Genomic DNA, 17,260 nt, shown 5'->3' on the forward strand with positions numbered 1-17,260 from the left:
CAACGTTCTCCCCCGCCTGAAATCTCAGCAAATGAGTGGTTACACGAGTGGAGTCCATTATGATGTAATAATGGCTTCACTCCTCCTCTAGCCAGCTGTAATCATGTCCTGCTTTGTTTATACAACCAGTCCCTTGGAGGTAGAGACTTCCGTAATTGATGACACGTGTTGACAGAGCTTGATGTTTGACCAATCACAGCGGAGTGGGTTTGGTTATGGTAAACAAGATTTAATCTCCAGAAAATCAAGTCTTGCCAGTGGGCGGGGCTTAAGCACATTTTCTAATGTAAATATTTCAATGAAAAGAGAGTTTTGTACAAACTATTTAAGACACACTTCAATGTCATCAACACATTAGTGACGCTTAACTTGAATTATTTGTTTGTGCACCACAGTTCACAGTTCACCTCTTTGTATCATTTTTACTGTCATTTCCATTTTATGATGGAATAAATAAACGGAAATGAATAAGGAATATATTGAATATATTTTCATTCTTTGGATTAAATATAAATGTCTTATTTTTTAACAAATTAAGGTATAATGTCTCAAATGGCTTGTTTATTTGTAGCTGGTGAAGATGTCAAGCAACAACATGGGGATTATTTTGAAATGAAATGAGGAATAAAGTTTATCTATATGTAAGATTTGAACCTCAGTCATGGCGAAAATTGCCAGTGATAGACATCAAAGCGATAAGAGGATCCTATACGTGAAGAAATACGAGGAAATGCATCTATATTTACGTCAAAGATTTGATCTGTTGAACATGATTGTGTTTGTTTATTCAAATAAACGACATCGGTGATAGAAAACCATTTTTACCTCGTAGGTTCTTGAGTACATTGTTGAAGATTGTCATAAACCCAGAAGTGTTTTAAAAGCTTTATGGATGAGCAGAGTCCCTCCAGCTCACCAACTGCCACAATAAAGACGGACTTAAACGGTTGCTATATATACAGTGTATCAGTGTATATATTCTCTTCTTTTTTTTTGTTTGTTTCATAAGACATCTATTTGATACCAATATAATCATTTATTTTTCTAATAAAAAGCATTTTATATATATATCTATATATAGATATATAGATATATATAGATATATATATAAAAGATATATATCTTTTTTGGTTGGATCACTTTTATTTGATGAATCTTTAAAGTTTGTAAATTTGTTTTGTCATTCCTGGTCACCGTACAAATAAATCATGAAAAAAACAAAAAGTAATTGTTGTATTAGCAACTGTTAAAACAAAGTATTAAAGGTTAAACAGCCATTTTCAAATGGAAACATACATTTCATACAACAACAATACAAAGCTTAACAAGATAATGAATGAAACATGTCATCACCTAGGAGATCATGCTGCATCTCGGTTATTCTGATGATAACATATCAGATCGATGCAGATTTAACCTGCAGATTTGAGACTTCAAGCCTCTATTTTTTAACCACCAGGTTTGAATCCTCTGAATGAGTGTGTGGATTATCAGCACGGAACAAAGATCATATCTGCTCCACTTCTGACCATCTCTGTACATCACACCTGCAGATGCTCACGCCTTGTCACTGATAGCAGCTGGTGCCCATGTGGCATAAACTCTTATCTGGAGTGTGTCCTTGACATGTGATAACCACATAATAAGACAGATATTGAAGATCCAGGAAGACTTGCTTTTATTGAACTTTCCACCACGTTTAACACGCCAGGCGTGTTTAGTAGGATCAAAGATGATCCGAGTTCCTGCTCTGATAATGATAATTAATCATCTACACATAAAGAAAATCCTCGAGGTGTGGCCATTATTTTCTTTCTCTATTAGTTTCTATGTGTTGTCACGGAAACACTATCAAGTGCCTGTTAATTATCAGACAGGTCAATTGATCACCAGCAGCTTTCATTGGTCGACCACACATCAGACCAGATAAGACAGTCGTGACATCACGGCGACGCTGACGTCTGAGGCGTTGTGACATTTTTTACATTACGACCAGAGACGAGGGACACCGTCAGCCGGCCGGGACGCTTCTCTGAAACTGTTGTTTCATGAAGGAATCTCCTGATCTGGAACTTTGTGTCGACACTTTCATTTTTGCCCAGAGGAATCATGTTCCGAGTCACGGTCCTTGTCTTGCTCGTCACTTATCTGGTGAGTTCTATATAATCGAAATGAAAACTGTTTTTAATGTAGAACTGTGATGAACAAGAAAAAGCAAACACCGAAGTCCAATTAAATGATACAAAAGTAAAATTAAAAGAATCACAAAGTGCCGCCGTAATAGAAAATAACATTTAAAAACGCAAGAAAAATGATCGACGATCACAGTCAGCAAAAAAACAGTTTGATGATTGATGAAAGATTTAAAAGTAAAGTCATAAGTTGATAGGTCACTTTAACAATAGATATATTCATGTAATGTTGGATTTAAATGACATTAATAACAACATATATAACATCAATATGTTGCTGAAAACATCATTTATTAACACTGGTTGATACAAGATTAAATGTAATAAAATACATTTGATATATTTATTGGTAAAGCTGACAATTTGGAAAAAAAAACATTTTTTAAAACATAATCTTACAAATTTGAATGAATAGTGATTAGATAAGTGGAATGTTGGGAAATAAAAAAATCAATAAATAATAGTAGAATTATTGTGAGTTTACGGTTATTAGTAAATATTGAAAACAAAATTAAATAAGTAATAATTATTGCACGTTCCGCATCCAAGCATTAATGTTACTTTTATCACATTCATATGCAGTTCAATGAAATAAAATAAAAAAGGACATTGAATTAAATAAAATACATTTAAAATGTTTTGTTTCATTGTCGTATTCCCTTAGTTTTGCATTTGTTTTTTCTTTTATTTTTTCTTGTAATTTGTATTTCTTCTTTACTTTGTAATGTGGATAATCAAAGACTGTCGTGTATTGTACATTGTTATCTAATTTAAATTCAAAATATGGTAACAAAACATTTAAATAAAAAAGAACAAACGAAAAATCGCGGAAGGAAATATATCAAATATATTAATCAAAATCTAAAGCTGTTATCACTGTCAGTGGTCAGATAAATTGAGCAACAGAATTGGAAACAATAACATTACAAACTATTGGTTCTTTCTACAGGTTTCATCAGAAGCTCAACATAAACCTGGCTATTGTGTTTTCTACGAAGAGTGTGGAAAGCATCCATCACTGAACGGGACACTCATCCCTCCGTTAGTCCCCTGCCTGGATTACAGCAGGGCCCGAAATGTGAAGGGCCAACATTATAAACTACTAAAGGAGGTTTGTGCGTTGAACTGAGTTGTTGTTTCAAAACCCTGCCGAGTCTGACGGTTGGTTAAATTGTCTTCACTCAGGTGTGTCCCATGCTGGACCGTGGCGAAGAGAACACATTTGCCTGCTGCTCACCAAAACAGATCAATTCTTTAAAGACAAGTTTAGCCCTGTCCAAGGTGGTGCTGGTCCGATGTCCTTCTTGCGCTGAGAACTTTGCTCACATGCACTGCATCAACACCTGCAGTCCAGACCAGAGCCTGTCAGTCAATGTCACGAGGGTGATTCCGATCACAGTGGACGGAATCACCAAAGACTATGTCGTGGCGTACCAGGCCTACTTAGCCAACAGTTTTGCAGAAGCCTCCTTCCAGTCTTGCAAAAATGTCAGGATTCCCGCTGCGGGAGCTCTGGCCATTTCCACCATGTGTGGCCGGTACGGTGCAAAACTATGCACTGCTCAGCGCTGGTACGACTTCCAAGGAGACTCCAGTAACGGTCTGGCTCCCTTGGATATTGATTTTTTTCTGACAAATCCAGGAGACAAGGTACCCGAGGGTATCGTCCCCTATGGCGGTAGAGCTCTGCGCTGTAATGAAACTACTCCTAGTGGAGGTGAGGTCTGTTCCTGCCAGGACTGCCAAGAAGCCTGCCCCTCTGTCCCTGCTCCTGAACCACCAGCCGAACCCTTCGTCATTTTGGGAATCAACGGCTTCCTCTTTATTTGTATCATCTTGCTGTGCGCCTTGTTATTGTGGTTCTTCGTCTACCTGGTGGTCTCCTGGGTTCTTAGAATAACAAGAGAAAAAAGGAAAAATAAAGACCAGAATGGTAACGATGTGACTCAGCGACTCATCCACCCCTCGGAGGTGACTTGTGCCGACAGGAACAGCCTCGCTGCTCAAGCTTTTCTCAGCTCTGTGTTTGAGAGATGGGGAACTTTCATGGCCACGTATCCTCTCACAGTGAGTAATGACTGCTGAATCCTGCAGAATGATTTAATGAAATATCTAATAACTTACCCCCCCATTTTTCCATCAAGGTTCTTTTGGCATCTGCTGTTGTGGTGTCTATATTTGCCGCGGGGGTAATGCACATCGAGCTCACTACTGACCCGGTGGAGCTGTGGTCTGCTCCCAACAGCCGTGCCCGACAGGAAAAGGACTTCCACGACTCCCATTTTGACCCTTTCTTCCGGACAAACCAGTTGATTTTGACGGCGCCCCAGAGGGAGGGTTATGTCTACGACTCCCTGCTGTTTGGGAAACAGAACTTCAGCGGGGTTGTCTCAAAAGATCTACTCATTCAGTTGTTGGAGCTCCAGAAAAGGATACAGGTAAAGTGCACATGCCGGCAAAGACTTTCAACATCTCGGCTCATGTTGACTTTTTGTTTGCGTAGAACATTGAGTTTTGGTCAGACGATCTGGAAAGCAACGCCTCCTTAAAAGACGTCTGTTTCGCGCCGCTGAACCCTTCGAACGCCTCACTGACGGACTGCGCGGTCAACAGCATGCCTCAGTACTTCCAGAACAGCCTGGATAACATCAACGCCAAGGTGCACATGACAGAGTTGGGAGTGACCAAAGAGGTGGACTGGAGGGACCACCTCATCTACTGCTTAGGGTAAGATACTGGAAAGTTACTGCTGGACCTCAAAGTGACTCTTCATGTCTCTTCCCTCAGCTCCCCCCTCTCCTTCAAAGACATCACAGATTTAGGAATGAGCTGCATGGCAGACTATGGCGCTCCTGTTTTTTCCTTTCTGGCAGTCGGCGGTTACGATAGTGAGTCTTTACTGACGCAGTCCATTAGTGCCTAAATTCTGTTCTAAAACTGGTCTCTCTCTTTTTGTTTAGACGAGGACTACACCAATGCCCAGGCTTTAATCCTGACCTTCTCCCTCAACAACTACCCCCGAACTGACCCCAAGTTCAAAGTTGCCATGCAGTGGGAAACGGAATTCCTTAAAATTGTCCAGGAATACCAGAAAGATCCGGCTTGCAATTTTACTTTTGCATACATGGCAGAGGTAAAACTTTTATATCTCCTCCCTTTTACTTATGTGCAGTGGTGGAACACCTGTGTGGCTGTTGTGGTCCCGGGTATCCTGTCAGATACATAGCATTGTCCGTGCTAAAGTTAGAAGCTTGCATTTAGTCCTTGTGATGGTCTGATGAAGCTTCATGAAACAGTGTCATGTTGTTTAGAGTTCAGTAAGTGATGCCATCAGTTTTAAAATGATGGGATGTTGAACAGTTGTTCACAACAAAGGAAAATAGTGAAGAGACCGCCATCTAGTGGACTCTCACAATAATGACACTGCTTCATAAAGCGTCACTGCTTCAGACCATCCCTATTAAGTTTTCTAAATGCTACTCCTATTAGCCTTGGGATTCTTTTACAGTTGATTCAGGAAACAGGAAAAGGCTTTTTTTGACATCGTACGGTCAGTTTCCCATTTCCTCTTCCTGGAAGATTCAGAACTGTCTCTCTATACTTTGGCCATGATGGAAATGAATGAATGAATGTCTTAAACCCAACACAGCCCTTAAGCTGTTCTGTGGTCACTTTGACACTCAAGGGAATAAGAAAGAGTTGAGATCACTGTTGAAAGAATAGCTATAGAATAGCTATAGCTTGTAAAAAAAATTATATCTAGTGCTGCTTTGCCATAACTATCGTCAGTCTTTTTACCATCAGGTTTAAGTGATGGTGATGGTGATGCGCATCTCATTTTTTTGTTTTCTTTGACTAAAGAGCTTCACTACGAGCTTCAACAACTCTTCTTAATATACTGTATGTGTTGTGCAGGCGAGTGTTGTAGTACTACTCCTCTCCACATCGTTGGCGATGATAATTCAAATGCCAAAAAAGGAATTACACTTTTAATAAACAATGAAATAATATTGGGTGAAACTGCATGGATATAAATGAGCTGCTTGTCAGAGGTCTGTTGACTTTCTTCACAAAAGCCATTGCAGCTTTTCACGTATGGTTCAATCAAGGAAGCCCAAAGAAACATGGCAGTACTTTGGTGCTCGAAAACCTGCGTGAAAGTTAGATCCAGAGCTTAGGAGTGCTGTTGAAACCCCGGGGTTATGACGCACAAATATAATTTTCAATATATCAATTGCTAATGTCAATTGTATATTTCCACAGAGGTCTCTGGAAGACGAGATCAACCGGACGACAGCAGAAGACATTCCAATCTTCATGATTAGCTACGCTGTCATCTTCGTTTACATCGCTGTCGCTCTGGGGGAGTATTCTTCTTGTAGGCGCATACTGGTAAGACATGACTGGTTTCTTAACGTGTTTGAATATTGTAAGTCATGCTTATCCCATTCACACAACATGTGAATGGGATAAGCTTGGCTGGAGCTGTAAGATAAAGGTGTCGCGGGGTCAGCCGTGTGTCGCTTATCTCTGGTCACGAAGTTACGCAGTACACAAGGCCAGATAGTATTACTATGTTCAATTGAAATATGAAGACTTCTGTTGTGCTATACAGGTGGACTCCAAGTTTTTAGTGGGTTTTGGCGGGATCCTCGTAGTCGGCTGCTCTGTTTTGTCCTCGATGGGATTCTACTCGTGGATCGGTGTCCCTTCCTCGCTGGTGATCCTACAGGTGGTGCCCTTCCTGGTGCTGGCCGTCGGAGCCGACAACATCTTCATATTTGTTCTAGAGTATCAGGTGTGTTTGACTTCGTTGAAGACGTTTTATGTTGAGTAAAATGACATTTAGTTGATACGCATCTTCCCTTTTTTTTTAAAAGAGAGATGTTCGAAAGAGGGGAGAGAAAAGGGAGCAACAAATCGGTCGTGTCCTCGGAACGGTGGCTCCCAGCATGCTCCTCTGCAGCCTCTCGGAATCGGTCTGCTTCTTTCTTGGTGCGGCCCACAACACTTTCCTATAAATGTATCCACCGTTCTCTTTCTCTTGTGACAACATTGGATCTTTGTTTCTCAGGCGCCTTGTCAACGATGCCTGCAGTCAAGACCTTCGCCTTGTACGCTGCACTGGCAGTGCTCATGGACTTTGTTCTCCAGATGACCGCCTTTGTGGCGCTGTTGTCCCTGGATGCCCGGCGCCAAGATAGCAACCACTGTGAGCTGCTCTGCTGTGTCAAAGTGTATACAAAGCGTCCCAACAAGGCAAACGAGGGTGTTCTTCTGCCCTTCATGAGGAAGTACTACGCTCCTTTCCTGCTGAACACCTTCGTTAGGATCATTGTGGTAATGCTGCTGACATTACCCTCTAAATGTCAAAATCAAAGCCCAACTAATTTTATCTTATGAATCCTTCCCATCAGATGGTGCTGTTTATAGTCATGTTCTGTGCTTCCCTCTACTTCATGTTCCAAGTAAAAGTGGGTTTGGATCAGGAACTGGCAATGCCACAGGTCAGTTCAGCGCTCTTGGGTTCATTGTGACACTCTCTGATCCGCGAAGTCTAATGTTCTGGTCTGTTGCAGGGCTCCTACATGTTGGACTACTTCCAGTACCTGTACAAATACTTTGAGGTTGGAGTCCCTGTTTATTTTGTGACGAAGAAGGGTTATAACTTCACCAGCCTGCAAGGCATGAATGGGGTTTGCTCTAGTGTGGGCTGTGATCAGTTCTCCATGACCCAGAAGATCCAGTACGCCACAGAATACCCAGAATTGTGAGTTCTTTGCCACCTTAGCATTAATTTCAAACAAATCCGCCTTCTTCCATCTGAACCTGAATCAAGGAACCATATTGAATGTACAGTATGCTATGGAAGCATCTTCAAGTGAATGTGTTACTTCTCATCACAGTTACACATTTAAAGTAGGGTCGCCGATAGTCGGTAGTAACCATCACAGATTCTGATGCCACATTTCAGTTTGACCCTTGACACTGATTGGATCATTTAAAGCACTATTTCATAACTTGATCTGTGAAACTGTAGCAATTGTCATCGTTTGTTTACAGTTATTATTATTATATTGTTACATATTACAGTAACAGCAAACCAGCACTACTGTCTATTATATCAAATTTTTAAATCTTATTTACGAAACTTGTCAAGTGACTTTGGCAATATTTTATATAAACCTCACAATCGTCACAGAAGAATCAACACAATTTTCAACTAAAGTGTGGAAAAGTCGAATTAAGGGTAGTTTGGTTTATGTAACACAAAAACATGATCCTCTGCCAACATTAATATGCGAGGATGAGTTAACGTTTTTTTTTTATCTGGATTGTTTAATTACAGTAGTTAATACGGTTTACTTATCATCTATTATGTATGTTCAGATTTCAGACACATTTTCACACGACATAAATCTTTTTGTTTAAAAAAAAGAAAAGAAAATTATATGCAGGAATTATTTTAAGGGACAGGTCATATATATTAGTATTACGATAATGTGTGTATTTATTTTCCTTTTGTTAATAAAGTTAAGACATTATATTTTCCCGAAATAAATAATAAAAGTTATCTTATCAGCAAGTCAGGTCACTCGATATCACGCATGAGGCCATTTCAAGAGGGAAGGTTGTCAATAATTACAGACCAGGGCTGTTGAGGACAACGCAGCTGGATGCTTTTACCAAATTTAGTTTAAAGCTTTTTTTTTTTCGGTATTCATTTTGCTTAACTGTGAAGCTATTTAGAATTGCTTAATATAAATAAGCCTTCTAAACCTGTTGTTGCCCCTTGACTATGCTAAGTAGCAGCTAGCTTAGCAAAATGCTAAAAGCATTGAAACTAAGCTATGATTATATGCTGGAGAAAGAAAGATAACATTCTTATTTTGTTGTTTTAATTGCTTTATATCTATATCTGTAGGTCATACATAGCCATTCCATCGAACTCCTGGGTGGACGACTTCATCGACTGGTTGAATCCTGCCTCCAGGTGTTGTCGTCTGTACACGACATTTCCAAACTATGGAGACTTCTGTCCCGCCAGTGAAAGTGAGCGTCTTCTACATCAAACTAAATATGTTTTGTTCCTATTTGTCTAATATTTACCATGTTTTACTGACGTCAATCCATGACGTGTCTTTCAGAATCATTTTCAAATTGAGGCATGTGATAAACAAGTCTTTCAAATTGATACGCTAAAAGTTAATCACAAGTTGTTTTCAAATAGGTTAAGTTAAAGTAACCAAAGTTTAAAGATATTACATTATATAATTATTATTCCTGGTTTTAAAATTTACATTCGTTTTTTTAAGTGTAACTAAATTTGCTACTTTTGTGTCTTGGTAGCTACTTTTCGCTGTTTAAATAAGTGCATGAAAAGTCCCCAAGACGGCGTTCTCAGGCCCGACCTGGAAGAATTCAACAAGTATATTCCGCACTTCTTGTCCAACAGGCCTGACCTGCAGTGTCCGAAGGGGTAAGAGTGTCACGTGTGAACATGAAAACAGAACCACCTCCTCTAAATATTGATTAATCTCTCCTTCAGGGGTCTCGGTGCTTATGACAAAGCGGTGGTGATGGACGAAAACGGTGAAATTATCGGTACGTTTTTTTTCCCGGATATTTCAGAAGTGTTACTAGTGATATCTGACGTTGTTCTGCTGGACCCGCAGCCACTCGCTTCATGGCGTACCACACGCCTCTGACCAACTCTCAGGAGTTCACAGCCGCCCTCCTGAAGGCCAGAGAGCTGGCTAACAACATCACGGAAGGAATGAGGAAGATCCCGGGAACGTCGCCAGACTTTGAAGTCTTTCCTTACACGTATGTAGGCCGCAGAGAGAAACACTCTTTGATGGAGTTAAAAATGTCAAGCACTGATTTTAGATACTCATATTTTTCTACTAAATTCCACTTCCCAGGACTGAAAAACATCGTTTATGAATCTGAACATTAAATGACAGTTTCTGTCCTTTCTAATGTGCTAATACTGCATTATTCGATCATACTTAAGACCACTTGGCATTGTGTATTTTTACAATTTTACTTTTCCATTATCACATCCATTATATATAAAATATTTTATTCATTTGAATTATTTAATGCTATTTAACACTTTTAAGTCTCAAGCATTTGAAAGGTGTGTATTTATTAGAGGTGTAAGAAAATGTTGACATAACGATATATCGCAATATTTTTTATTCACGATACTGTATCGATAGAAGTGGTATACTACAGAGAAGATTTGAGCGGTGGTGGAGGAGGAGAAATCACGCCAATGAAATGGCAGAAATGAGTGAAAATAAAGGATACACCTGCAGACTCCAGCAACAGTTAAAGCTGATGTTTGGACTAATTTTAAGTTGTATAAGTATAAGTTTAAAGTTAAAAAATGAACACTGACACATACTGGATGTTGCATGTTGCTCCAGGTTTGATACTGTTAATTCACTTCATTGTTTATTGTTAATGTAAGTTTGCATTTAATATTTTGAGAAGTACTTTCCTACAAGCACTTTGACATTTTATCAGAGAAAGTATTTGCTCATTTCTTTGTTGTAAAAGCAAGAAAAAGTGTCCTTTTTTAAAAAAAGAAACAATATATTGTTGTTACTATAGTATTGAAAATATATCGTTGTTACTAAAGTATTGTAATATATCGTACATGTATCGTGATAAGTATCGTATCGCCAGATTCTTGCCAATACACAGCCCTAGTATTTATTAAGAATAATATCTTTTTATCTTTTTGAGAACAAATACAAAATAAAATGTTCTTCTTTTATATGAAACATTATTCTAACAGTCTCAATTCAATAGGATACATTCTTAAGATTTTATATCTAAATATTTTTCTAATTCTCTCGACTTCATCAGATGTTTCTTAGGATGAGAGACTGACTTGACTTTCTTCTGTCTCACAGAGTGACAAACGTGTTCTACGAGCAGTACCTGACCATCGTGCCAGAAGGTCTGTTCAACATCTCCTTGTGTTTGCTTCCCACCTTCGTGGTCTGCTGTCTGCTGCTGGGCCTGGACATCCTGTCTGGTCTCCTCAACCTCATCACCATCGTCATGATCGTGGTGGACACCATGGGCATCATGACTCTGTGGAGCATCGACTACAACGCTGTAGCTCTCATCAACCTGGTGACGGTGAGGCAGCTTGTCCTAACTCTGTCCCTCTAAACTTTCAAAATAATACTCTTGAAATACAGCAAATCATTGTCAAACAAGTGAACCACACATTTTACTTATTGTAACATTCATCTGTATTATCTTAAAAAACTAAAATAACGTAACTTTGGTCAAATCTCGTCCAGGTCAACAAACCTAGGACGAGTTAAATTCAAAGAAATACAAACGTTTACAGAAGCAAATTGTACTAAACAAACACTAATCATGACTAAAATACAATTTTTATTAACTACAGTAAGACAGAATGTCATTGGTTTCTGTTGACTAGAAATAGATGTAAATAGTCATTGATAATTCTGTGTAAAAATAGGGCTGTAAAAGTGTTTTCATCATGTTAATTCTATTTTAAATAACTTAGGAACTTTTTCTGTTGGCAAGATGTCTTTGTCGTGTGGTTGTCGTAGTTGTGTTGATTCATCAGGTCAACCTTACATATAATACTTGTTTTTTATTTGGAACTTACACCACTTACTGTATAGTGACCTGATGTTTTATTTTCATTTTCTAATCATTTTGACTCAAGAACACAACAATATTCACCTTCCCGGTGGAATCTAAACTACAGACTCAAGATTTATAAGTAAAACACGTGAGTCAAATCTTGAGTAAATAAATTGTATGAATCTCTTGACAGCACTCAGTAAAATAAGACTTAAATACTTGGACTGAAACTTGGATTTGAAAAAACAACTGTATTTTTGGCTCCATGAAAAACAGCAGCTTTCACAAGTGACAAACAAAAACCCGTCAGTATCGGTGGTACTGGTTTCGTGCCAGCGCAGCTGAGGAAGGACTCAATAAATATATATTGCTGATAACAGGCCAGTAACCTTCAGAGCTCCTAAAAGGCAGCTGACACACGTGAGCGGGTCCAGATTGCGAAGGACGGTTTATCCGCCATTTAAGAAAAAAAAAAGTGTTTTACTTTCACTGTCTTCTCTTTTAAACTGGTCGTGAAATATAACTTTTTATGTGTCACTGTGTTTTCTGGGTGTTGTTGTTGCCAACGGTATGATGATTAAAAAAGCAAACATCTCTTATCTTTACAACCTCATCAGCCGTCGTTGTGCTTGTCGACTCTGATGTTATCTCGGGTGTGTTGCAGGCTGTGGGCATCTCCGTGGAGTTTGTGTCGCACATGACCAGGTCCTTTGCACTCAGCACCAAACCCACTCATGTGGAGAGGGCGAAGGAGGCCACGGCCCACATGGGCAGCGCTGTGAGTCACTGATCAGACGTCTGAGGATCGTCTGCAACACTCATTGTTTTGATTGACATGACTCAGGTGTTCGCCGGAGTGGCCATGACTAACCTGCCGGGGATCCTGGTCCTGGCCTTCGCCAAAGCTCAGCTCATCCAGATCTTCTTCTTCCGCCTGAACCTGGTCATCACTTTACTGGGTCTGGCCCACGGACTCATCTTCCTGCCTGTGGCGCTCAGCTTCTTTGGTACGTATCGTGTGAGACAAAAGATGATGACGAATTAAATCAGTGGATGTGAAAACGTGAAAGAATATCAGGCCAGAAGAAAGAAAGGAATAAAGAAAAATGGCTTTATTATCGTTTAAAAATGTCAAATACTTGACCAACAAAGATGAAGTCTGTCCAACATTGGAAAAGAATACCTCAAAAATAAATGTTTGATGTGTAGTACAAATATATAAAGAATGAAGATAATTAATAACATGAATTGATAAGTTGATTATAAAAACAAAATTAAAATTTGGACTTCACATTTCAGATTGATGTTCATGTTGTTTACCTTTTTTTTGTTTTTTTTTGTAAACACATTTTTACTGGCATCATTGAAGATAAAACGAACATGATAAATAAATCAAAATGAAGATAAAAACATGGAATTTCACGAAGTCATGGTTATAAATATAAATAAATAGTGTAAAAAGTGATGGAAAGAAGGAGTGATTGTCTGATGAAGCTTCATGAAACAGTGTCATGTTATTCAGAGGTCAGTAGGTGGCGCCATCAGTTTAAAAAATGATGTGATGATTCATTAGAACGGTTGTTCAAAACAAAGGAAAATAGTGCAGAGTCCGCCATCTAGTGACACTGTTTATTGAAGCTTTATCAGACCATCACTGACATTTTTGACCTTTAATTCATGGTTTTGGAGCGTGGGAGGAAACATGAGTGCCACTATAACCTCAAATAGATTCCACGTTGACACCAGACCTAGGTTTGTTTAACTGCATTAGTATCTTTGGTACCTTCTTGCTGTGAAGTCACTGAGCACTAATGATTTATTTGTTATGTTGAGAAGAATGTTTGGAAGTCAACTAACTCAACAATGGTAGATGTTGCTATTGAAACTAGATGCTCTTGAGAGGTCGGATTCATTCTGAGGTCTTCATCCTGGCAGGTCCGGGCGTCAACAAGGCCGTTCTGCTGCAGAAGCAACAGGAGGAGCAGAAGAACAAGCAGGAGCAGGAGATGTCGAAGAGAGCCAGGAGCTTCTACGACAACATCGGTTTCATCGGCGAGTCGGACAGTCCCGTTCTCGAACACAAACCCGGCAGGTTCTTAGAGAAGGGTAAGGAGGTGAAGATCGACCGTTTCTGAGCACCTCCCATCCACTGAACTGTGACTCGTCGAGCGTGGACGGACCAGGACAGTCCTGACCGGGGAGTCGAGGACTTCTGCACACGTGCAAGATAGACTGAGAAGTGTCATAATTCAGAATCGCACTGATTCAACACTCCTTCTGTAACACATTATTATTATCCTCCAATGCTGTCACACATGCAAGTATGTATCGTTGTAAAACACAATAGTATTGTCTGTCATAAGCTATGAATTTATTATGATTTTTATTTAGTGATTTGTGAAAACAAGTAGTTTTCAAGTATTTGTGCTGAAGATTCTGACCCATGTCACTCCCATGTACCTGTTCGTTGTTTATATAATCACAGGCTCCGGCTTTGCGGGGCACACGTGTATATTTAAGGTTCATCAGAGTGTTATATTATGTGTTGTAAAATGTAACAATGACTTGATGTTGTTCTGTTGGGGGGGGGGGGGGGGGGTTGGTATAGAAAAGAATTGACGTTAGTGATGGAAAATGACAGCACACTGCCTCCGTGTGGCAGAAAATATTCCACATTATAGCCTGAAAGAAAACTATTCAGGGACTTTGAATGAGGCTGAGAACGTTGTAAGAATAATAAACAAGAATGTTGTCTTAATATATTGATGATGTAATTGATTGTACATTTCGACTCTTAAGTTAGAATCTCGTAGAACTGTTTTACTATTTAAACAGAGAACAAGATTAACAATCTAGTGTTCTAAAAAGTGTATTAAGTAATTCATTTCAAAATGCATTTAACCTTTGACCTTCAGGAGGATATTAACCACTGATGATGTGGAACAGTTTCCTTGAGAGGAGGAGGTCGTAACATGCTAATCCTATTGATCCATTGATCCATTGATCCGGGCCCATCTGTCCGGCTTCAAAACACGATGGAAAAAAGTTGAATTTTGAGAATTTATTTTGGAAAGGTCACATACTGACGGTCAACAAAAAAACGTTTTAAAACATGAACAGTAAAAGTAAAGAAATATTTCTGGATGAGGGTAAAAAAAAAGAAAAGAAAAAAAGGATAAAAAACAAATGATGACACTCTACACAAGAGCTTTGAGGAATAATGCTGTTGTTTAGAATCTACGCTGCTTATTACTGGGTACGTAGTCCTCTGGGCCGCCCAGACCTCTGGGGAAGCCTCCTTGGGCTCCGGGCGGCATGTTGGCGTTCCCGGGCCCCCCCGGCATCAGAGGGGCGTTCTCCGCCGCCATCCCGTGCCCGCCCATGTGCATCCTCATGTCCTGCTGCCTGTTCTCGGGGAAGTTCCCCCTGAACCCCTCCTGCTGCCTCTTCAGGTGCTCCTCGTTGCGCATCCGCATCTCCTCCTCCCTGCGTCGCCGCTCCTCCTCCTGGCGCAGCTCCGCCTGCTTCCTCTTCTGCACCTCCTGGTTGTGGAGCTCCTCCATCCTGTGCAGCTCCTCCTGTCGCCTCAGGAGATCCTGCCGCATCATCATCACCTGGTGCTCGTGTCGCGCCGCCTCCATCTCCGCCTCCAGCTTCTCCTGCGCCTCCTTCATGTTGCGGTCCACCATGTCGTACTGCTGCTTCTCCATCTCCATCAGGGCCTTCCAGCGCATGGCGTACTCGTACTCGAAGGTGCCCGGCTGGGCGAAGCGAGGCGGCTGCTCGCGCTCCTTGTGGAAGGGCTGGTTCTTGTTGATCAGCTTGTCCAGGAGACCCTCGTCCTCGTCCAGCTGCTCCAGGGGCTCCACGGTCACAGGTCTGGGGAAGGCTGTCAGGAGATACGCACCATCGTTGCACTTGTCCAGAGCTTTTCTCGCTGCGGGTTTGGTGGCGTACTCCACGATCCCCTTCCCAGTGGGTCTCCCACGGTCGTCCACGATCATCACCGCGCGCTCGATCTGTCCGAACACGGAGAAGGCCTCCTCCAGGAGCTCGTTGGACACGCAGTCCGGCAGGTTTTTCACGGATAACGCGGCCCCGTGCGTGGCGAACTTGACTCGGATGGTTCTACCACGAAAGGGGGTGTCGTCCAGCTCGGCCCGGGCGATCTCCGCGATGATCCGGGTCTCCAGGCGGATGAAGGCGAACCCCCGGTCCTTGTTGACGAAGATCTCCGAGGCTTTACCGTACTTGGCGAACAGGTTCTCGATGTCCTCCTCGCTGCAGCCAGTGGGAAGGTTCCCCACGAACAGTCTGCTCCTCTGGGTGAAGGTTTTCTCGCCGGGCTTCCTGAAGCTCTGCGGGTCCAGAGTTAAGGCCTCGTTCAGACGCGGAGTCTCGCTGGGCTCCGGCTGCTGCCCGTTGCTGTCTTTACCGCCGCCTCGCCGCTGGTCCCCCGGCGGACCGTGCTGCTGGTGGTGGTTCGGTCCGTGGTTGTGATAAGATCCTCTGTTGCCCTGCATTTTTGTTTTCGTATCCGATTCAATGAAGCCACAAACGCTGGCGCACAAAGAGATGCGAAAATGGCGAAGCTACTAGCGGCAGTATTGTGACGTCACTATTAATCGACACGGGAAGTGTGTCGCTGAGATTTTGCGTCGAACTGTTTTGAAAATAAATAAAAGATTTAAACAAAAATATTTTTTGTTCTACATAAGAGGGTAACATTTTAAAATACATTTCTTAAACACTTATCTTATTAACTTATTTTTTTGTGACGTTTATGGAGACTCGAACCCAAGAACTGACAATAAAACTAACACGTCTTCTTGGGAAATGGTTCATCCACAATAATATATTTATGGAATATATACTTTTGTTTTTCTTTTTGTGGAATTATTATTTTTTTAATTTTCAGCTTTGAAATTCATTGAGGAAAAACATTCTTTTAAACTTGATTGATAAGTAGAAAAACGTTGCTCTCACACCCTTTATATATATATATATATATATATATATATATATATATATATATATATATATATATATATATATCATATGTATTTTCTTTTAAATATATTGGCTTACTGGGTCTAATTTATTAATTGTTCATGTATGCATGTGTTTATTCCGTTTGCGTCTTGTAATATATATGCCACAAATAATATGTGGCATATATATTCTTTTTTCTTTTTCTTTTTTTAAAATTAAAATAGCATGAAAATGTAACATGCCATTTTGTTTTCTAGGGAAAAAATACAAAAAAGAAACCTGCTTTTCACCAGTAGCTTTACGTATTTACTATTTATTTACCAGGTAATATTACTCTATGTATCGATATATAAGTGTAATATCTATTACAAGAAGTGTAAGATCTATGTTCTTTATCTTTAGACTTAGATTGTATCACCTTGTTCTTTCTCTTT

The 17,260-nt window shown here is 40.3% G+C and overlaps 2 protein-coding genes across 2 annotated transcripts; one reads left to right on the top strand and one right to left on the bottom strand.

Moving 5' to 3' along the window:
* The first annotated feature begins 2,033 nt into the window (after positions 1-2,033).
* npc1l1 (NPC1-like 1) lies at positions 2,034-14,543 on the top strand. Its single transcript, XM_087795258.1, has 21 exons — positions 2,034-2,151; positions 3,142-3,303; positions 3,378-4,259; positions 4,337-4,630; positions 4,696-4,919; positions 4,980-5,080; positions 5,153-5,325; positions 6,456-6,584; positions 6,808-6,990; positions 7,073-7,187; positions 7,267-7,532; positions 7,610-7,699; positions 7,772-7,962; positions 9,118-9,245; positions 9,543-9,672; positions 9,742-9,797; positions 9,869-10,019; positions 11,120-11,351; positions 12,499-12,612; positions 12,679-12,841; positions 13,770-14,543. Exons 1-21 carry the CDS (start codon positions 2,110-2,112, stop codon positions 13,967-13,969), a joined length of 4,026 nt encoding a protein of 1,341 aa, XP_087651384.1. The 5' UTR covers positions 2,034-2,109; the 3' UTR covers positions 13,970-14,543.
* A 337-nt stretch (positions 14,544-14,880) lies between these two features.
* On the bottom strand, positions 14,881-16,440 carry nono (non-POU domain containing, octamer-binding). The gene has a single exon (XM_087795283.1). It carries the CDS (start codon positions 16,355-16,357, stop codon positions 15,065-15,067), a length of 1,293 nt encoding a protein of 430 aa, XP_087651409.1. The 5' UTR covers positions 16,358-16,440; the 3' UTR covers positions 14,881-15,064.
* Positions 16,441-17,260: the final 820 nt, after the last annotated feature.

The sequence above is a fragment of the Callionymus lyra genome, chromosome 1 (genome assembly GCF_982586985.1).
Source record: "Callionymus lyra chromosome 1, fCalLyr1.hap1.1, whole genome shotgun sequence".
Taxonomy (NCBI): domain Eukaryota; kingdom Metazoa; phylum Chordata; class Actinopteri; order Syngnathiformes; family Callionymidae; genus Callionymus; species Callionymus lyra.